This window comes from Solea senegalensis, linkage group LG15 (assembly GCF_019176455.1).
Source record: "Solea senegalensis isolate Sse05_10M linkage group LG15, IFAPA_SoseM_1, whole genome shotgun sequence".
Classification (NCBI taxonomy): Eukaryota; Metazoa; Chordata; class Actinopteri; order Pleuronectiformes; family Soleidae; genus Solea; species Solea senegalensis.
Genome location: NC_058035.1, coordinates 7922975 through 7948583, shown reverse-complemented (window position 1 = coordinate 7948583; position 25609 = coordinate 7922975). Strand labels below are relative to the sequence as shown.

General features: G+C 40.8%; 1 protein-coding gene across 9 annotated transcripts in view; it reads right to left on the bottom strand.

The window, feature by feature from the left end:
• The window catches only part of adgrb3 (adhesion G protein-coupled receptor B3), a 98691-nt gene that overhangs the window by 20749 nt on the left and 52333 nt on the right, over nt 1-25609 (bottom strand). For 6 of the 9 annotated variants that reach the window (XM_044045381.1, XM_044045386.1, XM_044045384.1 and 3 more), the window contains 8 exons: nt 20957-21063; nt 19520-19717; nt 17573-17641; nt 14958-15066; nt 10444-10590; nt 9424-9499; nt 7941-8043; nt 7459-7502 (listed from right to left, as the gene is read on the bottom strand). In XM_044045381.1, coding sequence (XP_043901316.1) covers nt 7459-7502; nt 7941-8043; nt 9424-9499; nt 10444-10590; nt 14958-15066; nt 17573-17641; nt 19520-19717; nt 20957-21063 — 853 coding nt within the window. The remainder of the gene's footprint in view (nt 1-7458; nt 7503-7940; nt 8044-9423; nt 9500-10443; nt 10591-14957; nt 15067-17572; nt 17642-19519; nt 19718-20956; nt 21064-25609) is intronic. The other 3 variants (XM_044045382.1, XM_044045385.1, XM_044045383.1) reach the window with 2 other exon arrangements.

Here is a 25609-nt window from a genome sequence, read left to right as displayed (position 1 = left end):
TAACCTCTCATATTAAGTAAAGCCAAGCAAATATGATTAAAAAAAAGATAATACACGGACCACTACAATTCTCTATATGTCAATAAATAAAACAGATTCTACATTTTGAAAGTAAAAATACAACTCAAGTTCTTACTGCGACACCAAATCAACCCAAAACAAATAAACAAAGGGGCCAAGCCCAAGATCAACACAAGTAAACGTAAACAAAAAAACCACAATGAGCCAAAGTGGAGTTGGTAAGGAACTGAACATGTAACACTCCAACCCCTTCAGCACCATTTTGGATCTGTTATTGTTTTTTAGGCCAAGATATGATAAACAGATGAGAGTAACATACAATTGTGGGTGCCCCCTTGTGGCCTGGAGGCCCTGTGCAAAGTCCAAAAATAGCAAGAGACGGCTATGACTATGACTAACATAGACTAAGTCACGTAAACATACAGCTATAGCAACTGGTGGCTCGTGTAAATCAACAACCTTCACCACACACCAACATTCATAGTCACTGGATTGTGAAACAAATACACGATGAAAAGCAGTTCATCAGTAGTTAATTGCTAAAAATGGCCTTCACTGAATAGTACAACCTATTCACTCTATTGGCAGTGAAAGGACTCTCTGAATCAGCATGGATCACAAACGCATAAAGGTCTCTATAACCACTTTCAAGGAAGCTCTTTGTGACATGTTTGAACGTTGCATGTGTGACATTTGACAATAATGAAGAAAGTTTTAGTCTTTGATGAGCTCAGGTTGGGTTGTAACGCGACGGAGCTCCTCTGGAGAACGTGAATAAAAGCAGTGAACCTTGGAGGGCAGAGAAACACTAGGAGTGTTTTAAGACACTGTATTTTAAGATGATTGAACCCCTTTCAACTGAGAAGCCAAATGAGTGTAAAATATCCACAGAACTGTTCTGGTTCAGTGGCTTTAATGAGGCACCAATGGGTGCAATAAAGACCTGGGTTTAGTGCAACAATCAGAGCCAAGCCTTGTTATACAGTAACTGGGGATAAGAACAATATTTTAAAGGACTTTTGGATTTTTTTTGTGGCAACATAAGAATTGTTTATTGTAGCTTTCCACCAGTAAACGTGTCCGTCTATCTTTTGAGCTCTACAGATGAATGACGTTCCCTAACAACTATAAAAGAATAACTGCTATAGACCAAAGTGAAAAGCTTCTATGTTCTTCAAAGCCACTGAAGAGATTCAACATGATGGGAAATAACATTTAAACATGGTACAATTGTAGTTTCCTTGTTAATGAAGTCCCACAAAGACACCAACAGAACTCAATTAAACTGTTTACTTGGTACAAACAGTTTTCCAAGACAAGAAAAATAAACGCAAATTAAATGTGCACGCTTCTTTGTAAGCCACAACGTACTCCCAAAATTATAAAAGCAATATTCATAAAAACCACACACACACTTCAAGTCCAGCAAACTAAACATGAACGTATTAAATTACTGTCCAAAAATTGCACTTCGGCTCCTACAACAATGTCCGAGTGACAGGCTTTTGCTCGTTTCCTGTTGGAGACATAGTCAGGTGGTGATGATGATGATGATGAAGCTCTGGGTAAACAACATATATCCTGTACACCACACAGCTCCATTCAGTGTTCACTCTATTCACAATATGACAGACTGACAGACTGACAGACTGAGTGCTTGTCTTGATGATGTTTTGCTTGAATCCGACGGTTGATGATTCAATCCTCAGTATAATCTGTTACTGCCATTTTCCTGCTAAATGTTTGCCTCTCCTTTGCACCAGCGGGAGAACCCGGCTGCCGTGTTTGATATGTCGTCTCGGTGGCCCCAGAATATAAAATGTCCCCACGAGAAAGTGCCATTGTTGATGGTGACCACAGTGAGACTGATGGCATTACATTCACAATACCTTGTCTTGACTGAATCTGACTGGACACTCTTGACATTATGTCAGAGTATTGGGGCCGAACTTTTTTTTAATCTTTAGAGAATAAAGACATAATATTATGTGAATAAAGTCGTTATCTCTCGAGAATAAAGTCGTAATGTTGTTCATTCTCATAAAATGACTTTATTCTCATAATATTCTGACTTTATTATGGAAAGATAATGTTTTTTCTCTTCAGTTTGGTCTTAATGCTCCGTCGTATAACATAGTAGGAATCAAACCTGTGTCACTCTTGTTGTTAAGTGACTCCATATATTGTGTGTGTATTTTGACTGCATCATTATTGTGGATTAGTGCTAATTGTTAGTCCTTTTCACTTGGCCTGTGCACCATATTATTGTGATCTGAGGATAAAGCGGTAGAAGATGGACGGATGGAACTAATTCTGGTTATTTAGGTCATAACACCAGGGCAGTCAAACAATGAGCAGCTAAATATCCAGACAGCCTGTGTGCTTCTCACTTGCCAGCCATTGCAGCATAAGACACTTTGATCGCCACCGTTTTTTTGTTTTTTTCCATCCAAAAACCTCTTTAAATGACCTGCATGCTTTGTCCAGACACTGAACTCGGGACCTACAAAGTGCCTTAGGACAATCACTTTGGGAAATTCTATAAACCAGAATGACAAACAGAGGAAGAATGCCAGGAAAATACTACTCCCATCTTGGATCTCTTAATGAAAGAAGGGTTTTTATTAATCCTGTGACAAAACTGGCACAAGCTAAAGAACTTGCCGTTTGCATTTGTCAGTGAAGAAATGAATAACTCCATAGGTGCACACAAAGTCAAGACCGTCCCATCCCAGCTAATATTTATCGTGTCCATTATCATGACTGCATCAGTATTGATTTCAACAAACCGTGCATTTATTGTCATATCATTGATCACCTCTGCCAAGGGAGGTTGTGTTTTTGGCCCCGTTTGTCTGTTTGTTTGTCTGTTTACGAGCGGCATAACTCAAAAAGTAAAGGACGCATTGGAATCAATTTCTCTGCAAATGTACAGTAGGTTATGGCCCAAGGAGGAAACCATTAGATTCTGGGGCTGATCCAGGTACACATCCAGATTCAAGATTTCCTCGAATAGAATTATTAACCTTTCCCATATAACGGACTGTGCGGACACTGTGAGGGACTGAGCAGACTCTGAGCAGCATAACTGATAAAGTTAAGGACAGATTTGAATTGATTTTTGTTTTAGGTGGTGCCCTGACATTTTGAGCGCATTTACGAATCAAAAAGTATTTAATGTGACATTTAAATGTGTGTTTCTTAGGGAAATTGATATAATAAACACATCACAAGCAGAATCAAAATGATCAGAACTGTCCATTGCATGCAGTCATTACATCGTGTACATAATAATCTACCTCCCACCTTGCACTTGTACACACGCAACATAAATATATACATTAGCAACCTCCATCAGTCTATTACTGTATGTGTCTATGCTGGAGCGAAGCTTAGGATTGCTGTGAACAACATGTAAGCATCTTGTTCAGTGCACAGTGATCACTGCAAATCCGAACCATGAGGTTCTTAGCAAAAACAACTGGGAGTGTTTTAATATATCTGCTGCCCATCTGCAGGGTAAACAACAAATACTGTCACTCTGTGGAAGTTTGGCAAGTGCTCATTTAAGATTTGGAAATATCAAAAACCCATGATGTTAAATTTGGAAACCGTTCTGTGAGCACAATCAGACTGACGGAAACTCAATTCAAATCCATGTTTAAGTGAATGACGCTGAACCACTACGCGTCCAATTTTGCAGCCGTTGGGTGTAAGTTTTGCATTTCATGAAAAAAGTGGTTGTGTTGTGTGACTTGGTTTTTGTGTTTAGTTAAACTAGGACAGAAACACAGGCTGTGCCTAAGTTAGCAGCGTCTAGCGTGGCCTGCTTGGCTCAAATCCAGGACCGCCAGACGTTTGTAGAACCCAACATTTGCAACAGCTGCATTTCATACCTAGACATATAAATGATTAATGGGCTCTGATTCTGCGGGACACGGAGTGCTCATGATAAATCTGTGCTATGAACTTTATTACACTAAGCGATTAGAAACTACTATATTAAGCAATTTCATTAAAACTGCAAACAAAAATGCAATCTACTGTAAATGAGCTGGTTTTCGATTAATGCAAGTACATGGAGTATCGTGATTGTGCCATCGGAGTGTAATACTTTACAGCAATTGAGTTCTTACCTTTATAGACAGGTTGAAAAATAATTTTATTAGATTATTTGTGAATACAGCAAACATATTTATCACTGGATTATTTTTTATTTTTTTTATCATTCCTCTACTTGACTCACTGGTGGGGAAATTGGCCATTTCAGGCTTGTTTGATGGCTAAAATGTTCCCATTTGAAAGAGTAATAAATGTGTGTACATCTGACCTGTTTCCATTCCCTGCTGAGGAGCTGCAGATATAAAGAGTATATTAAAAAAAAGAAAAAAGATATTGGCTCTCTGGAAGCTCCAGTCTTTTATAAAACATGTTGTTTTCATTCCCAACTTCATTAGTGTCCATGTTACTAAAGGTGATGAATGAGTCATGTGCAGCAGCCTCTCTGGGATTCACATGTAGTCAAAACAGGACAATATAACTCATCTCTATGTGCTATTACATATTTAATTACAATTAATGCTAAGCCTGACATGTCATTAAATATGTAATAGCACATACAGAGGTATTACTTGGCTTTATTAATACTTTTTTTTAGCACTCCTCTCACAGTAAGGAGATAAAGTTCATATACGGACGTAGTGAAGCAGAGACACATCTGATGGTGTGAGTGTCAAAAGCTGTTCTTATAACTTATTTTATACCTTGTACCTTCCCAGTGGTGACAGGAAAGCAGCAGAGACTCAGGTCCGACTTTTCCTCCTCTGTCTCTGGACCACGGGGCGGAAGTGCAACGAGAAATACCAAGGACACCGTTTTCCACGTGTGCAAAAACATTTGCATTCTGCTAATTGTTATATTGAGCACTCTCATTTGGTTTGAGCCAACATGGCTGACAGATGGTGTATTACCCTCTCAATGAGGCCTGAGAGTGGCTGCTATTCTGTAATAGGATGAGCCAACTGTTTGAAATGAACAACATAATCATACCATGGAGTCATTCAGTGGTGCGCTGACTGTAACGACTTAGGGTAAATCAGGGAAAAATGCTGATATTAAATACTTGGTTTGTGAAAGTCAGAGAAAGGGAATAACGCAGAGGTGTCCCAGTTGCATCTTTGTGGTTCAAAAATAGGCTGTTGCCCTCAAATATTATGCTAGAGGACAGACTATGTGCACAATTCACATACGATTTGAAAGTATGTCTGTTGCTTTAGCTGGTTCATCCACAAATAAAACAAAACTGGAATCAAGATTTTCTTGGGGGCAGGACTGTGGTCCAACCATGCAGTCATGCATTACATATTACTGATCTATAAATTCAGTCTATTTTAGAATCACTCATTGATTTTGAGATTTTAAATGAATTTCATGTCTGCTACTGTTTTATATCTTTTGTTTTATCTCAAAGTGAAAAACAGGGTTTTTTACTTGTTTACTTTAGACTTTTATTTTATTTTATTTTAATTGTAAAGGACTTTGAGTAGCAATCCTTGTATGAAAGAAATCAATAATCAATTGTATTATTATTATTATTATTATTATTATCATCATTATTATTGTTATTACTATTATCATTATCATTATTATGAGTATTAGTGTTATTATTATTATTATTATTATTGTTGTTATTTAATTTTCGACCAAGTACTTTAACTTTAACCGTACTTCAGCTTGCTTCGGGGTAGAGGACGAGTACGAGGAGCAGGATATGTTTATTCAGACACAAGCAGAGCATGATGACTTGTAATGTGCCGTAAACAAAAATCTGTGTTTCCTCTTGCAGGCCTGACAGCTCGCTTACAGACGCATAGTGATTCATCAAGCTGTTAAACGACCAAAGTGACTCTCAACAGACACTTTTTTCCTCTGGTATAAAGGCAAATAAATGGAAACATACAAATACATGTACATGAACTGTGACCTGCTGTAAATTGTGAGGTAAACAAGTGCAGGGATATTATTCCTTTTTTTATGTTGCCAGGCAACAGTCAGATATGGAACTTTTTTGTGTTGGATGAGCCCAATAATTGATTAAAAAAACAAAACAAACTAAAGAATTCTTACTTTTAATGAATAAATAGCGTTCTGCCAGATTAGAGGTCGTGCTAACAGCATCACAGCCGTGCTGATATGAATGCAACAGTTCTCCCTCTCGTGTGAAAATTGCTTAAGCAGCTTTGAACGTTCATGGACGTCGTGAAGCAGGACACGAGGGCAGTTGATGCAACAAAAGAGGACACAAGGGACAGAGCAAGATGGAGGCAGATGAAGAAGAAGAAGAAGAGCTTTAAATAATAAAAGGTTCTCAAGCTGGGTTGAAAAAACAAACAAAGTCACAGATAGACGGACCACCAGGGAAGCTGCCTTGAGCAGCGACTGGCAGAAGCTGCGACAGAAGGAGGGCAACTGTGTGTCTCCTTACAGTGCACCCAAACAAAACCATGAGCCGTGATGATTCACCGCATTCAACAAATGTCTTCTGACACCACTTTTTTTTTTTTTCCCCCTTCCATGTTACAGTACGTGACAAACAGACATGCAGCACTAGCCTCAGCCTCAGCCTCAGCCAGCAAGTCATAGATACAAGTTGAATCCCATTTAAAAAATACTGCTAAACATAGTGACGTGATAAAATAGAAATTTAAAATGCATAAGTAGCACATAATGCACACCTATACTATTTCTTTAGTGTTATCAATAAATATTCAATAGTTAATTGATTTTTTAACCAGTAAATTGTTGCCTCCCAGGTTACACAACAACAATGTTGTCAGATGTTAACAGAGGTGACATGGAATCACCTCAGACTGCCTCACAACTGCCCAAACGAACCCATAAATCAGAAAGAAAAACATTATTTTACTGTAGCCATGTAAATATGTCGGGTCTTAATTTATCTCCATGGTAATGTCTAAGGTTTTAATGAGTGCTTTACATGCAAGTGTTTCATTTAGTTCAATTAGCTAACAGTGTTTTTCATACACGCTCATTATGAGCGATCTCTGCGAGATGCTGCGTCATCTATACGTTTCAGTGCATATAAATGGCGCTGAATTTATTATCCTACGCTATGTCATGCCGTTCTCTTACAGAGACACCTCTATAACATTGATTGACAGTAAACCTGTGACTTAAATCAATCTTCACAAAATCATGAAGGCATATGCCGAACATGGACGTCCTGTATCTGCATAGAACCAATTACTCAAACAGAATTATCATACCGTTTGGGTCATAATTCACAGCTAGCAGCTAGGCTCTTGTGGGGAGGTCATTGTGTCGTCTGTGCACCTAATAACAATTCTTCCACATTCATATTTAAGGGACTGACTAACAAAGACAACATAACAGAAAGGCTAGTGCGTGCCCACTTACATTACATTGCTGTCCCACAGTGCGCAGTAAGGGTGCATTGTTCCCTAGAAGACAGGAAAAGGACAAAATGTAAATTACGTCGACAAATGCCACATCCTTATGACCGCCATTATAAACACGCGTCATATTTGCCCTTCTGTGACGATCCTTTTGAAAATGTTTATTGATCAAATAGAAACCATAAATCGCGGCGTGTATTACACCGGGCACACACAAGCGTGTTTGTTGACCCCTTCAGACTTACATCCACTTCATCACTCAAATGAATAACAAGGTCTGGATCATAAAAGCGACTGTCCTTGTAATTATCTGACTTGAGAAATTAATTATCGAGCCAATTAACCGTCACTGTGTGGCGGCTAACGGGAGGTGATGGGAGCTGCGGTCACAGTCGTAGCACGTTTGTACGAAATAACATGTGAGAAAAATGGAACATTTTACATACAAAATAATGGATGGAGGCATCAGCCCGGCGTGCTTACGTTTGCCAGGTGAGCCAGTTCGATCTCCAGATGGGACTCAGTTGCCCTGGGCTCAGGTCTCACAGTCACGGCGATAACCTTGGAGTTCACAACTGTGTGGTTCCTGAGTCAAACAGAAAAAAGGCCCCAACTTAGAAAACTAATCCAATTCCTGGAGGACACAGTATTATTAGACTGATCTAATTACCATCGTCATCACACACACTGTTTGATTGTTATTGAGGGTCAAATGATAGACACCCTACGTCGCTCTTAGATGATTTATGTGCTTTAACACGTAAGGATCATATTAACACTTATGTCGGATTAAAAACCTGATCTCGTGTGTGAGATGATTTTGTGCATTTTTTAGTTCCTCTCTGCTGGCTAATCTTATTTTCTAGAATTGGGGGGGAAGCAAGTTCTTCAAATGAATTGTCAAACTAGCAGAGTATTAGTCAGAGGATTTCACTCTCTCTCCCTCCCCATGACAAGGGCTTGAAAAGCCGTCCATGAGATGTTTAAGCAGCTATAGACGATGTTTGCCGGGTGTTTAGAAAACAGAGAAAACAGAGAGCATGAATCAAAGGCTTGTCTGAACCTAGGGAGATGTTTCTTTGTAATGTACACTTTTTAAAATCTGGCATTATACCCCTGTTTTCTTGTTTTGGTGAGTTATTCATTTTTTTTTTTAAATCCACGAACAAGAGAAAAACTAAGAAGCAGGAGGTGAGACTGCGACGGCGTCACCTGAGTTGAGGAAAAGAGTATTTTTATCTAACCTTTTCATATAGTGTGAGTCTGTCAGTCTTCTCGCTTTTTTGTTAAAATAAAAATCAACGGAGCAAACAGGTATGCTCTTTTGCTCTTTATCCGCTCCGTACGCGCTGAAACCTCTGACATTTACTTTTCTTATTTGAAATTTACAAGCCTAAGCTTTGGCAGGTGAAAGATGCCGTTACTTTAGCGAGAGAGAGAGAGTGAGTGAGAGTTTCAGTGTGTTTCACAGAGCCGCTGCAGCACCAGTGTGACTGCTGGCCTGGCCGGTCCTGATGTGACCGCTCTGTCCTTGGGATGTTCGTGCCAGAGACCCGGGTCTGACACCTGCTGGTCGTCTGGGACATCCCGTTGCTTTTCCAAGGCACAGATATCATCCTTAATTAAACTGCACTTCCAATGGTTCATGGAGTGTAAACCCCTTTAATAAACACACTACGGTAATTGTGCTACGCTCTGATTTGACACAGTGAGAGACACTTTGAATGAAATGCAAACTCCAAACGGCACAGTGGCAGCACAGCTATTTGATTTGCACTTTCTCCCTGTTAGACACTTTCCGTTTCATGCCTCTACAGCACAACATTTCAAGGAAAGAGGAGTCAGCCGTGGCATGTTTTGAAGAAGTGATTCACTGCTTTGAATAAAAAAACCCAATATGTTTTTTTTTTTTTCTTTTCTTGCCACCCGAGCAAGAAACACAGACATGGATATGTGCTCCTCTTACTTTGGTGACGGCAGCATCAGTCCAAGAGTTTTGTAAAGAACTGTTCCCAGAATGAAGACAGGGGATCCTTCCATATCTAGAGAAGAGAATTAAACATGTGTGAACACTGTTGTCAGGTCTCATTACAGATTTACACAAGTGGACAGACAGATACATATTTACTTTATTGATCAAGAGGGAAATTAAGAAAGATTTGATGTTGAAATTCTAAGTTCTACGTGTACTGTTTTGCCTTCCAGTGACAGGGCAGGTGATCACAGTTATTATTGTGAATGAACATTAACCACTTTGTACCGCAAACTCAGTATCTAGTGCTAAAAGTAGGATTATTTTTTTAACTTTTTGTTGATTCTGCTTCTTCTACCATCCAAATTAGAGTGGCTATAGGATTATAATCAATCCCTTGTTTTGTTATATATTCCAGATAAGACTGATCACACTAATTAACCAAATTGTCTGGCTCTGCGTTGAAATTTACTGTGGCAACTGGCACGGCTTGAAAGGATGCGAAAAATGCTGAGGCGAAGCACCGTAATACAAATACAGGCGAGCAAAACGACCTTGTTCAGAGGCTTGTGGCATTATTTCACGTCCCCCCCCACCCAAAAAAAAAGGAGGTGGTGTACCATAAAGCATTAAGGAATCTGGAGTCAGCAGGAGACTGATGTGGTTATACAAAGGTCTTATTGTGAGATTTCCGACAAAGCGATTCAGCCAAGATCATTCAGCTTTTGCTGAGATGTCAACATATTTATTTTCCGTTCCTCAGCAGTGGGCTCTGAATCCATCACCATGTATTCAGAAAGTATTGATCTAACATTTCTACTTTTTTTTTTTTAATCATCTCTGCAGGTTTATGAAATATCACTGCTGGGGTTTTATAAGGAGGAAAACTTTATATGCATATCCTGTGGCAAATAAACTTTGTACACAATGCCTGCTCATGTGGATCCGAGTCCTGAGGACAGATGTGTCTGACTCCGAGTGGGACAGTTCTGTGAAATATACTCAGTCACATACCTGCTGACTGGGAAACAAAGAGGCCCTTTGGGATGACCACTTTATCTTCAGAATTCCTGGCCCAGTCAACCATGCCTTTACGACCCTTCATGGGGAAGTTGATGTCAGTCATCACAGACACTGCTGGAAGTCTCTGGATGCTGGCCACTGCAGAATTCAAACAGGCCAATGAAGAAATATGGATGATCAATATCATGGGACTATTTATGCATTAGTGGAATCATCCTACACACACATTTCCCCAAAAGCCCATAATGAAAAATTCCCCTTCACTTCATATGATCAGTGCGAAAGAGTTCTCTTTTGCATCTATGCTGCATGTCTGCGTAATAAAATATCAATACACTAAAACATCACGATATTTCATGGAGGGATACTGTATTGATTCTTTTGAATCACTGTATGAATATGGAAATATTCTTGACTCTGCACGGTTGTGTTGCATTAAAGTCTCCGACTGCTCACTGGCAGCAGGCGTTCAACCATTTCACCCACTAGGAAAACTGTGTATTGATTATGCATGCAGTATATTTTTACTGTGTCTCTTCTCTTACAATACTTTTTGTGAGGGAAAAACATAGTGTCATGTGTTTCTTATCACTCTGAGGCAATTCAATTCAATTCAATTTGTGTATGTGAATGACATTTCACCCCATGTCAGCTGGGATTGGCCCCAGCACCCCCTCATGTGGAGGATAAAGCAGTAGAAGGGAAGATAGATGGATTTATTTTGTGTATTTGTATATTTGTGGGTTTTTTTTTTGTGTGTATTTGTATATTTGTGACCTGGTGGCCATATTTAGTTTTCATTTGTTTTTGTTGTTTGTCAGTTGACCCTCCCTGCCTGAAGAGGGCACTGCCATCCTTTTCTCTCCCTCTCCAGAGCTTTTTCTTGCATTTAAAACCGGCGTATGTGTGTGTGTGTGTGTGTGTGTGTGTGCCCCTCACTGTGTTGTGAGGCAGTCGTAACGGTAAGAAATTCCCAAATGATCACTGGCACATGACAACGTATAAACTGGTCATCTGCCTGATCATTCTTTCCTTTTCTCTCTTTCCTGCTGAGGACCAATACATGGCCACTTCATGCAAGGATCAACAGAAAAGGCCGGGGTATTACAAGGAGAGCGTTAAAGCTGTACTGTTCTCTCCCTGCTATCACATCCAGTCCCGGTCAGGAGGTGTTTTAGAGAATATAAAAGGGTTATAGTCCAACCACTGATGCAAAAAAAAGGGCTAATGCTTCTTGGGTTTGGCCAGAAATACAATTTAAATCTTGGAAAAACTCCACATTTGAGTGAACTCTTTAACAGAAAATGTGCGCTTGTGATGCATCCAAATGCTAAATCAGTGAGGGAATGGCATTCAGCATCAAGCTACCTATCAATGTCAGACAACACAAACGTTCTGCAAACAAATAATTAGTATTTGCCGCCCTCTTGTTTGTGTGTGATTAAAATTAATCACCATTAAAGTCTAAATATGCGCTTGTCCATGTTGTCCGGTTCACAATAGAAACATGTCAAAAGCGAATGATGTATTCCACCTTCAAAGTGGTGTGTATTTTAATTTCTAAAATGCCCCCGAGCTTCACTTTGCCCTCCAAATGTTTGCTTGTACGGCAAGAGAATAAGTTGCTGGAGTGCAGAGCCTCTTGCAATCAAGGTTATTTGACTAAAAGTAGGAGGACAGAGGACGACGCACGGGTGGCAGCCAGTATTTATCTAGGTGTCAAGAGGCTGCCATAAATTAGTGACGAAATCATGCCGCAATATCTTACTCAGCCAGATGCTGTCCACTTGGATCCGACCGATGGAGACACAAAACTGTGCAATCCTTTAATCAAAAGAGCAACACCAGGGGAACGGTGGGAGGAGCTGAAATTACTGTGTGGCTGCTGACCAAACACTCTGCTGCGTTGATGGGTAAAATAATTAGCATGAAAACTCCTCCATGCAACTCCATGTTTAAGTCATGTTTTCTCAAAATTGAGTTTGGCACAAATGCGTCGTCAAAATGTGACAAATGAATACCGAAATTGAAACGGACGCTCTCTTTCTCTGTGTGAAGCTTGACCGAAATTGAAAACATGAACAAAATGGCAGGGATAAAAGTCTTTCTTTAACTATACACAATTGATGGATACATTCCACGAGTAGCCAGTGAGTTTTAGAGGCAGCTTATTACTGCAACATCTTCAAATGACTACTAAAAGTGTGTAGACACACACACGCACACACCGTCTCTGTGCCAGGATTTTCCTAAATGTCCTTGAGAAATCTGTCTGCCACAGTCCTGCAACACCATAATGTTGCTGTTTTTCCAGAATGATTTACATGTTTAATGGAAATTAATATGGCCTTATAAAAAGAAAAATCAGCGCAGGAAGTTTAAAATGAACTTTCTGTAAATACGATGCTTGCTATGATGTGAAGTTGTACACACAAGTTTGAACAAAGCTATAACTTCCCAGAGATATACTGTAGTGTCTTAAGATAAAGGAGTATTCTGAGGTATAGTCTTACAGTCAAAAGAAAACATAAATGAAGCAAACAGACAACTGGACTCTCGTTCATTGCAACAGGCCTTTGATAGTCACTTGCATTTATTCTACTGAAAAGTCAAATTTAAATTTCTGGAAAACAAATTTAACTTAGAAGGGTTGTTGGATCGGCTCCAGTGACCCATGACCCCCATGTGGAGGATAGCAGTAGGCAAGCGATGGATGGACACATTTTTGCTGAATAAAACTCAGCGAGTCAGTTCACCTTATTCATAGTATCAATATTTAATACATCAGAGGTGTCAGACCAGGATATAAAATTAGTCTCCTCATTAAGTCAATCAGTCATTTGAGACACATTTTGTCTCAGCCGGCAGAGACGCTGAAAATAAAGTTCACTGCGAGTGTGATTTTCTGCTATCTTTGAGGAAGTTTCAAGTTTTCAGTTAATTTTGATATAGTTGGGAATTTGAATGAAAGAAACGGATAAAGATGTCCTATGTTTAGCTTCGGATTTCATGTCATATCATGCCTAATGGACGGAAAAACTTTAATCCGTGGTTTCACAGAACTGAGCAAAGGCTTGAGAGGGGAGGCTGACTTCAAAATAACACAAAACAAAAGTTAGGTAAAGTTAAGTAACACATGCAAACTTGTCGTACGTGTTTGGTTGAGATGCTTAAATGTCAACTTGGAGTTAGTTTCGCAGACAAAATGACACGGTGTCTATCACACAGGGGTCATGTTTTAATGCTTTTTTTTTTTTACAAGCATAACGAGGAGGCAGTGGCAGTGAGACAGGACAAATACCATTAAGCCAAACTGGGCGACATATAAAACAGGACATCTTCAAAAGTAATCATTAATGCTCAGCATTATGAAACGCATGATTTCCAAATGTCCATTTCTTAATTTGCCCCTCACTGTGTTTCATAATGACATTTGGATGGGTGCGTTGACTGTACAGTGCTCGGTATGCTATGGGGCCTACCTACAGTATTCATCATTATGGAAATCATACACCATTAAGAGCCACTGAGTGCAAGTGTTCCCTAGAAGTGGGTCAAATGTTAGCTATTGTAAAAATACATGAAATTCTCTCTCTGTCAGATGAATTGCCCAGCAGCACAGCTGTGTGCATGCTCACATCCACTTGCATGAATAAATCAAGACTGCGGTTCTATTATTCCATTCCAGTAAGAAACCATTTACGGCTTAGTACGAACCAAAATGCCACAGAGACTCCAGATCATCCAAGACGCTGCACGACATGAAGCTAAAAGAACCCATGAGGAAATTAGGTAGAAAAAGTATTGCTCAAGGACTCCTAACCAAAGACTTTTAGCCAAAGAAGGAGAGTTTTAATCTGGACCAAAATCAGTGGTGTGGAAAAATGTTTGCAAGCTCATTACAGCTGCAAAGACTAAGCTGTAATTTCACTTCACTTTAATTGCCTTTTATCTGACACCGGCAATATTTTTCAAAGACTTCTAATCTCACAAAACATGACAAATGTATTTTATTTGAATGCCGCAGCATGTCATGTTCAAGGAAATGCTCCACTACTCAAGCTTCACTCAGACGACTGAACTTTGGTGCAACATCGGGTCACTTTCACCAAAATCTATGTTTGGACCGAACTTCAACCACAAATCATTTCTTCTTGCGCTGCTTTGGTCCATTTGCTGTGATTATAAAGAACTTATAGTCAATATCTGTTGCAAAGCTCTAGTTAATAAGTGCTCCTGTGGTGGTTTCTCCACTGCATGCTCTTCATATTGGATTTGGTGTTAAGTGTTTTCATAAGAATTTAGCACATTAAGACCACAATCTCAGTTTTAATTAACATTATTGATTTGCAGTAATTTCACTCCCCCGCCCTTTACCGTGTGCCATTTATCCAAAATTAATTATGGTGGGGAAATTGACACAATGAGTCAGTAGTGCATAAGGTTTATGTTTTAATGTCAGGCTGAAGTAAATGGTGAAAGGAGCAAAGGGGTTTGGTTCTTACCCAAGTTCCCGGTCATCAAATAGGCATTGTGGAAATCCTTCATGCCCAGTCCAACAATGTGGATGAATTCCTCTATGACCTGCATAAGCTCCACTGCGCCTGGATATATCTAGATGAAATAAAAAAAGACAAAAAGACAAAAAGACTGAAGTCTGAATTTCAGCATGAATGCGTGATTTCACCAATAGGAGGTAGTAGTAGGTGTTGCAGTGGTGCATCAAATACAAAAAGGATTTAAATGTATAATAGATGGGAATGAATCTAAGTTCATCAATACCGTGACAAATAACATTTGAATTTGATTCAGTTTGATTGACTTTGACAGGAATCTACAAGTTTCAAAAAAGCACTGTATTCATACATAACTTAAAACAAATGAAATGATAATCTATCTAAAAAACATTTACCACAGTTGCTAGTTGCCGCCTCTCCTAGAAGGCAAGTCCAGTAACTGCAAGTCATGAGTGATCTCCTCGCTTTGTGTGCTGCTTTTTTCGAGATCAGCACTCAATGAAGGGGGACTGCGGTCACGGGGATTCAGCACCATGGTCAGCTCCACAGCTCCACAAGTCAATAAACCGAAGGCAGACTCATCCAATAAATGACCTTCAAAACACTGAGACTACTTACTGTCCTCGCTGCCAGTCGTGGTGATGAGTCACGTCTAATAAGAGGCTCTGATTTGAAGGCCTATTTTATCCAATGACAAGACATTGTGGAATAAGCATTGAAGGAACTGTCTCACTGTGTCATCACTTATGCCCAACTACAAAGAACATTTCAGAAAATGTCAGAGAAATGTGTCTTGAAGGAAAAACAGTGATCATGTTGTGCAATTATAAAGGCCTTTGAGTGGCATTCATCAATGAACACCTCACTCATTGCTGATATTCAAACAAACACCTGAGGCAGGTGTTTCTCTCCCAGTTAAAACCGTGTGTTCTGTGTGTTTGTACAGAGACGCTGAAGTTCGGAGCCTGTGACACAGCAGAGTGAAAGATGTAGTGGGAGAGAGAGAGAGACACATCACGTCGCCCCTTCCGGCATGTCTGACGCACAGTGCAGTCATGCTCATTCTGCTGGTGTCCATGGCAACCAGAAGATGTGAAGGCAGCAGAGGGAAATGGCTGCAGTGGAGGTTCCATAGACAAAGCTCTTACTTTCCTTTGCCATGGTAACGGTGACAGGAGGTGAATATATAGTGATCTCTGCGCAGAGCCAATTCTACAGCCAATGCCACCGCATAGTGAGCTGTTTCAGAGGGTTTCGAATGTCCACAGCACGCGCCATGTGGGTGCGTGCTGTGGAAAACGCAGCTCAGAACACTCGTTAATGTGGGGTGGGGGGGAGTGGCAGCAAGTGAGAAAAATTGAGAACTGTGAAGTCCAAGCGTCGTCTGGAAAAATCCGACGACTTAGCGATTGCTTAGACCGTGTCCACTTAGTGCAATGCCAGAACTGAAGCAGCACTCCTTAGAAAAGGAATATTAATAACTGCAGAAATAATTACCCATGTCAAAATACTTCTTCTGGGTGCTCCATCATGCAGACACAATCTCCTATTTCTACATTTCCTCTGATCTATCTGTGATGCATTATTATTGACAAAACTGCTCATTTGAAGCCTCCTCTCTCTGACAACCGACTTCTGTGGCCTGCCAACCCAAAGCTGCATTTAGTAAACACCTAATTACTGCCTGTAGAGACAGAGACAGCAAGAACTGGCACTACTGGCACATTTTGAACAGCCTGTGTTCCCCTTCCATCTTAGCTGAAGTCAGGCACGGAGCAAATGGTGACGAGGAAAAAAAAAAAGGAGGAGATCTGACTGATTTCGTGACTTTCACCATGTATGTATCAGTCATGTATCGGTGCAGGTGATACCAAATGTGAGCCGGTTTAGCAGCGACGGCGACAACCGAGCAGATGCCCTCTGCAGACTTGCAGCCATCACAGATGGTCTCTCTGTCAGAGTCTAGGTGTGCATGGTTCCACGAGTCAGCTTAGTCTTAGACACCGGTGACAGAAAACGAGAGTTGCCACCCCTCAGGCGGAGAAATGTGTCCACCAGAGGACAAACAGCACTGAGAAAATGTGTTGTTATCTATAGTACAATACTGTTGTGCAGCCTTCATGTCTCCCCCTGTATTTGTACTAAATATAAAGACTGCCTATCTGTATGGAAACACTGCCATTGAGAAAAGAAATAAGCATATGCTGTGGTAGAGGCAATAAAACTGTTTGTGTCTAAAATTGATCTTAAGTGATCGTCTAATCACACTGGTTGCCGTGAATCCTATAAGCTGCTGGATGGAACAAGGTGTCTGCAGGAGGAAACGAGTCCTGCAGTGGTGCTGCGTGGACTTGTCACTGTGGCAGTGCTGCTGCCACCAAGTGGAGGTCTGAGGAATCAGCGTTCTAAATGAGGCCAGATGTCACATCAGCTAAATGACCTTTCTCAGTGATATGTGCGAGTGAAACGCTTTATCAACACCCACCTGCCGTCTCTGCTGTTCAGGTGGAACCGCTACAAACACGCTTGAAGACGGTTTATGATGCACATAATATTCATGTCGAAACCACAATTATTCACTCAGTGCACTGCCAGATGCTTACCTTTTGTGCATCCTCCCATTTCTCCTTATTTTCCTCCTCCAAGAGGTTGCTGATGATTTGAAAGAAGTTCTGTGGAAATGATGAAAGGGAAAATACATGACACCCACTCTCCACACAGAGCTGCATGCACTGCAGCAAGACGCCTTTAAAACCAGGAGCCGTGAACCGTACACAAAGATTTTACTTATGGATAATATACAGGCACTTCTGATCACAGTCGGGGATTTCTGTGAAGAGATAATGACATTCCCTGCAGGGCTCAATTGCAAAAAGAAAAAGAAAAGATATTTGCCCCTGAAACTGTGATGGTGATGCTAGAGAGAAGGTGGGATTCTTTGTTTCAGCTCTGACAAAAACATTCCTCGGACCCTGTTGGCTTGCAGCAGACACTTAATGCCAGAGGAGGAACACACAAGCTGCAATGATGGGGGGGGGAAAGATGAAAGGGAATGTTTGAGCTGCTGTATGGATTGTCCTTTTTTTGGCAGCGGAAAGCAGGATCTGCTCGAGGTGCGTGCCTCCAGTAGTAATAGGACCCCTGTCTGATCTTTAGCCTTGTTATTTCGTCTGGTCTACAATGTGCCTGAGGGAGTGGCTCTCTCTCTTGACACAGGCTATCTTGTTTTCTACTTGAATGCTTATGCTCCCTCTGGTGGTAATGTGCCCACTTTAACACTGCATTAGCGCAGAGGCTCATGGAGGGGGTGGGCTGGCTGGCTGACTGCTCTGCTCTCTGCCCACACACACACACACACACACACGCTATATAGCTCTCATCATAACCAGGGACAGGATGCTTCCCTCACCTCATAGATTTTCCAAGGTGGGGAAATGGCTGAATGGGCCCTCGGCTGTCCATCCGTGGCCAGAACATTTGGCTTTTTATTTCTGCAGAATATTAGCGGCAGACCGCACGCACGCACACCTTACTCTCTCTTAAGTGTGCATATTGCCAGTAGAGATTTGAGGGAACGAACATCCCTGACATTTTGCAGTCCAAATTCCACAGAGCTTTGGAAGTGCATAATTAAGCAAGTTGAACATGTTGGTGATTTAATTATCTCCATCCTAAACCTGGAGAACAAGCTGTACGGCAATAAAGGTCTGAATCACACGACTGAGTCACAGCCAAAAGACGCTGAGCTTAGATCACGACGTATATCTATACGTCGCTGGTTTTGATATGACAAGGTAGTTCATGTGCTGATGCTTTTAGTTTATCTGTTTGTCCTTCCCCTTCATGTCCCCAGATGTGTATAAAGTCCAACAATATGGGTTTACTGTACATATTCAATGTACCTAAAAAAAGCTGACTACTCAGCAGATAAGGTAACGTCATCTGGGAATTTGAAAGAAGCTGAACCTTCATGTTATTAAAAAGCAAATATATTTTTCTGCTATCCAACAGAAAACAACTGTTTTAATATTCAGTGTGTTCTTGCCATCACACAGTGAGGAACTAGAATAATAATAATAATAATGATGATAATAATAATACTATCATATTCTTATAATTATTGGTATAGTTACATTACAAACACGGTCACACACACACACACAAAGAAGAGATACAATAAACCGACTGCACATACATCACAATCATAAGTGAGAAGATCATCTTATCGACAATGGAGGTGGATCTTAAGCCGTAGTCTCCTCCTCATTCTATTGACATAAAAAGGATCAAGTCTGCAGTCAACCACCCCAACACGATGACATGAAGCAGTTATGAACGTGGATGAAATCTCCTCAGACAAAGGTGTCATGGGATGTGTCTGTCAGCCTTTGTGGTCTCTCCCAAAATGGCACAAATTGTCATATTTTCTGTAAATTGTGCAAAACATCGGTATAATACAGCTGATAATATTGTCAGTGATGTCACATGAGCCACTGCACAGTGGGATATGACTGCGCTACAGAAAGACGATCATCCATGAATTCACTTACTTGCACGTCGTCTGATGACGGCTCGTAGCTCGCCCTCTTGAACGTCTCCGTCACGTTGCGCAGGATCTCCACAGACGAGAGCAGGTCGCCGGCGTAGAAGTTCCTCCTCTGGGTGAGGTCCAGCAGGTTCTTGGTGACCTGGGACATCCCATCCCCCGCCAGCATCCTCTGTCCCTTTGCAAGGTGCCCCTGAACCTCCAAAAACAGGAGAACACAGAACTTGGGGCATCGGTGTCCTAAGCGGATTTCCGGAGGCACACACTGATGCGCTAAGCTACACATTTAGAGTAAACGGAGTGAAACAAATCAGGAAGAAAGACTTGACTCTCCAAGGCCTTTTCTCTGACACGTATATATCTAAGCCGGGGCTGAAATGTATTCTGCCTCGTGGATGTTTTGAAATGAGCCAATATGAATAAAAGAGTTAACTGGAGCGGAAGACTCAGATTTAGGCAGAAATTGTACAGTGAAATGACATTTCACATCATTGCACAGGGTTTATAGTTATAAATACACATCACAGGTGCAGTGCTATATGTGCTTTCTCAGCTCTTCTGAGTCTTTATATTCTTAACAGTGATGGAGGGTTATCACAAATACCTATTCTTATGGGATTGTCTTTTCTCTCTATGCCAGTGAGTTGTTTTTCCACGCGACACACACATATGACATCACATTTGAATTGTCTCATCTCGTATGCAGATTGCCCACAAATGAGAGAGAGATGGAATTTGCAGTTATTTTAACAGAGGTTGAGCAGAATCTGCATTGTGAGATAGCGCAGACAGCAGCAATATGCTGCAGAGGCATCTAATGCGCCTCATCTGTGCCAGAGATGCCAGCAGGATCAATAATCTCATCCACAAGACCCTTGCCCTCACTGGTCAGTGAGACCGTGAGGAGCAGGCGGTCAGCGACCAAATTGCTCCCTATCATAGTCGATCCATCCCAACCCCTCCATCACACACTGCACAGACACTGGAGCTCGTACTCTTTACGGAGACATCTATCTTTATGCACTTCCTGTTTTATTTACGGGGGTGATGCTTTTTTGTCAATAAGAAAAACTGTTAAGTGATTTATTGAAAAAGATGAGTTGCAGATGCAGTAACGTGTGAGAGAGGAATAATGTGCTGCTTTTGATGCGTATAAGAGGAAAAAAAAGAACACTATGCGTTCTTGCTGGATCAATGGATTCAAATATATGAGCAAAGTTGCACACAGATAAGAACATGCCAGAAAAACTAAATCCATTATGTCAATTTATTACAAAGAGAAAAATGGTGAAATTAGTGTTCTAATTTGCTCCTCTATTGAAAGTGGTTAATCTTTAGGTACAGTGTGATGAGAATGGGAGAGGGGGGGGGCAGAGGTAACACAGGGGAGGTAATTTATGATGCATTGGAGTCTGTGAGAGGAAGCTGACGTTGCACCTACTGATTGCTGCAAGTATCTGAATTCGTTTGTTATGCATCGAGCATAGCTGGGCTGCTCCCAGAAGGCCATACCACGGTGATCCAAAGAGCAGCGTCGACTAGTGGTGCCTGTAGAGCAAGTAGGAGACAGATTTGGAGAGGACAAGGAGTGAAAGGGGGATGTGAGAAAGAGAGGAGATGGTTGCAGGCACAGAGAGCGTCGAGTTCAGGAAGGAAGGGGGTGGTTGGAGTGGGGATTAAGACCAAAGGATAGCCAAAAGAATGGCAGATGGAAGTGGTGGTTGCAGGGGGGGCGGGGGTTATGGAAGGAGCGGAAGGACAAAAAGAGAAGTGGACGACAGAAACATTAATTTATATTTTCATAATAGGCTTTTGCTTTTTGTCCGTTTCTGTTGCCCGTCACTCACCGTCAGAATTTGATATTGCCCATTATATTTTGCGCTGAATTTGAGGCACATTACTGACAGAGAGGGCAGAGAGGTTTCTGAAAGGAAAGTGCTGCATTTCATTTCAAGCAACAGGCACAGGCTTTTCAAATATGTTACGCACTGTGTGCTGCGTTAGCACAAGTTCCGGTGGCTCACTCAAGCAATCAGCTGTGTTAGCCGTCAGGCATTTAAACAGTGGTCCTGAAAAAGCAGACCCACCCAATATCCATCCACATCTCCTACGTAGAGGATCCAACATTGCACCTACCCAGCTGTCGACCTGGTGGAGTGCACTTCACACATCACCCCACCGCTCCAACACAGGTGCTTGACATCCTGAGGGAAACTCCCACAGTACAAAACAATTCCCCAGGCATTTTGGGCTTCATATAAACTCTCTTCTATGTCTTGTTCTCTTTCTTTCACACACACACACACAGACAGGAAGATACTGAAACCACACCTCTTACGCCCACCTCCTCCACTGCTACTGCATGGCGGTATGCACTTAAAGCTATGAGTGTACACAAAACATCGCTATATGCCAGAAGGGCATGCAGCACCATGAGACAACAGGAGAGGTTTCACACTGCACTGTGCATTTATCTGCTTCCAAACTGGGATTTTTTTTTTTTTTTACATTCATCCTGCACGCCCCCTTTGCTTAGCACTCAAAAGTATACTTTCACATCTGTATTCCATCATCTCTCTGGCTCAGTGAAAAAGGTATATTTAATGATGGCTTGATGCAGGGAAATTGGGGATTCAATTCAGTTTTTCTGGCTCCGACATTCTCAAAGGTTACTGTCGACCAAAAGAGACACTGTGCTTCAGACGGGAGGTGGCAAAATATACCGAACAAACAAGAAGAGGCTGCAGTCAACAACTGCTTTAAACTAATAAACATGAAAGCCACTCAAATGAGAAATGTGAATCTTGTTTGTGTATTGACTTGGAAGATGAGTTTAATTCAATACATACCGAAAGACTTCTCCATCTTTCCAATGAGTTATTTAGCCCTCAAATGACCTGTAGTCTGCTTTCGTTACAGTGTTATACTGTCTGATGTCATTTTAATGCGAAATCAGCAGTACTAGAAGGTACAAATTTCCCGAGGCCACAATCATTTTAAAGTGAAATGCACAGGCCAGTGTGCACGTTTATGTTTGCACAACAGTTTTGCGAAGAAAATTCATGATTTTATAGCAAAGGAATGTGGTTGAGGTATATTAGCTGTATAAAACAAAACCCAACACCACACTTGCTGCCAAAAACTGTCCATAAGCATTTCTTGGGAAACATTATTAAGAATAACCTATGCTCACTGGAGAGGGATTACACAAAACATCCCTTCTTCCCTTCATGATCAGTTTTGCTAATTTAACAGATTTGGGGATTAGGGAAATTGAACACTGTAAATTGACTATAGGTGAGAGTGAATGGTTGTTTGTCGCTATGTGACCCTGTGATGGACTGGCGATAGCTGGGATTGGATGCACCGTGACCTTCATGTGGAGGATAAAGCAGTAGGAAATGAATGGATGAATGTAGTTAGTTTCATATTTCTCTCTAGAATAAACATTTGACTTCCTCTTGGCTTGGATCTGTGTCACCAGTGGTGTCAATCAAGGTCAGGTATGGAAAAGGAAGCTTTCACTGGGAATTCTCACCAATCTGTCATTTGTCCTTGCATCACCTGTGATGTATGTAGAGTAGGTCGACTGTGACATACAGATCAGCGGAGATGTGATCAAAACCAAGGCTGCGCTCCACAGAGACAATGACCTGTCGCTGTCCAGTTTTATGGTCTTCTAAACTTTTTTTTCCAAGCACTCATCTCAAAGACAAAAAGGCTAAAAAAGAGCATTTTCTACCTGAGAAATAAGAGATTAAAGGATAGATTTGTGTGGCCTTAGTATTATCCAATCCACACTCCTCTCTTTTTTTTATACAGAAATGTAAAAATCAATACATTGCCTCAGTAATAACGGAACATATAGTATGTGAGCCACGTTACCACTTTCAATTTAAAGGAGGCTGTTATTTGCAAGAGAACACATGATAATTTCGATTGATCACTAAGAGATTTTTAGTTTGTGTTTCTCTTTTTATGATTTCTCCCTCTTTCAGTTTGGTGAGTCAAACTCCAACTGATCATTTAGAGTTGAGGCTTTTAGTACTTTTTGTATCTAGTATTTCATACACGTATCCTCTGCACACTTTCTTGCCTTTGGTGGCAGTTCACAATAACCCTAGAACTGGGTGCTGTACTGCTGACCTAGATGACACCTCTGATTGAGGCATCATGCCTCAAACCCATTTGAACATTTTACCCAAACAGTCTGACTTTGTCCGTGTCACACGTTTTGTCATGCCGCTTTTTCTGATCAATATTTAATCTCTGTTTACCCGCTCTCAGCAGCCATTACACGTCTGAACTGTCCTCGAAAGGGGAAGGTCTGAACGTGAGGCGCTTCGTCTCGCTACACGTTTCTTTTATCGAAAGGTTCTGTGGTTTTGACCTTAATCTAATTACAGGTTAAAGGTTGGGAGGTGTTGTTTTGCTCTATACTTTCATAATGTGAGCTTTGTGAAACCTGCTGACACCGGAACTGTGATTAATGGCTTTAGAAGTAAACTTGACCTGACCTGATCTGTTGTCCATCATGGTATTTTTTTGAGTGGTTAGTACCAGCTTTGTCAGGAAGGATGTTTCATGCAGTAATACATTATTTTACTCATTTATCATGATATTGTTTCGACATTAAAGGCCCTGCTTCACCATTTGCTGATGTAACTCCCTTTAGTTACAAAAACATGTGTGTAATGGCCAATTTTTCTTTGGAGTTTAACAATGTTGAGCTATAAAGTCTGAACGAGTTTGAATTTTGTTGTAGTCCCTTATTTTCACCAGCAGGGTGCGCATTAGTCACATACAAGCGCTCCTCACGGTCATAGTTCCTTTGTTTTTTTTACCGGCTCGCAGGTTTTTTCCTGCACCGACACCGATGAGAACAGACGCGCTATGGCGAAATGTTAATGATTAGCTAAAGAGTGGATACAACTTTATTTTGTTTTGAGTTATTGATTCTGAAAGTTATCCACACCCGTGAGAAGGTTTTTGGGTTGCCGGACATCGCCGTTTTAACGTGCTAACTCCGGTGAGTAGTAGCCATCAGCGCTTAGCATCGCCAAACACGGCTAATTACCCACCCATTTCATGAATATATCATTATTATTTGCCGTTATGCTTCTGAGAAAATGTTTAAAGCCAACCGGAGGTATATAAAAGTGTGGTGAATTTGAGAATGTGGTTAATTGTGTATTTCTGTGTGGATAACTGTCTGTGCTAATTGAACTAGTGCTATGTTTTAGCAATTGGCCTATTGCTAAACAACATGTTACTGATATATGACCTGTGCTATTGCTATATGCTAGCTAATGCTACAAACTTAAACAAGTTGGTTTTATGAGCTAAAACACATACAGTTGTGTCCATCTGAGTTATTGGGACAGCAATTCAGTGAATGATTCTGAAACACGATTGATATGGGATTCAATTCATGATTTGTGTGCACTATGCGGATGTAAATGTTAAGAGCATTTAAAAATATTTCATATACACACCATTTTGTGTGTGGGGGCTGTTTAAAAATTCATTTTATAGCTGTGTAAGTTACATTGTCAATGTGAATGGCTCACGTTGATTTAAGATTAAAAAGAGAGGAGAAATACTGTACACTTGATTTAGATAAATGTTTTAAAAGAGATGAAGAGCTAAATAATAGATTTAAAGGATAAAAACTGCTGCTCTTTGCAGGTTGTTTTTTGTTTGTGTATGAATCGATTCTGATGGCGAGCCAGAGCCTGGACCCGAGGAACATGGAGCAGAACACCGGCTTACATGCATGGAGGATGTGACGTCGGAAGGCGCTTCATGGAGCATCTGGAGAAAGCACATCTATCACATCATACAGATAAGAAACAAAATCACACTACCTGGGTAGACGAACAATTACACAACCATACACTGAAGGACTATGGACTAACGACTGTGGACACTGACTTATCTGGATGGTTGACTTTATTTTTGGACTTTATTGGACTTTGCTTGTTTATTACCTTGGGCCTGTTTTTTTCTATTTTGTTTGCACTTTGAACAGGATTCCTATTGTAAATTTGTTTATTTTGTTGTTTACAACTGAGGTTCTTTATTGGTAAATTCC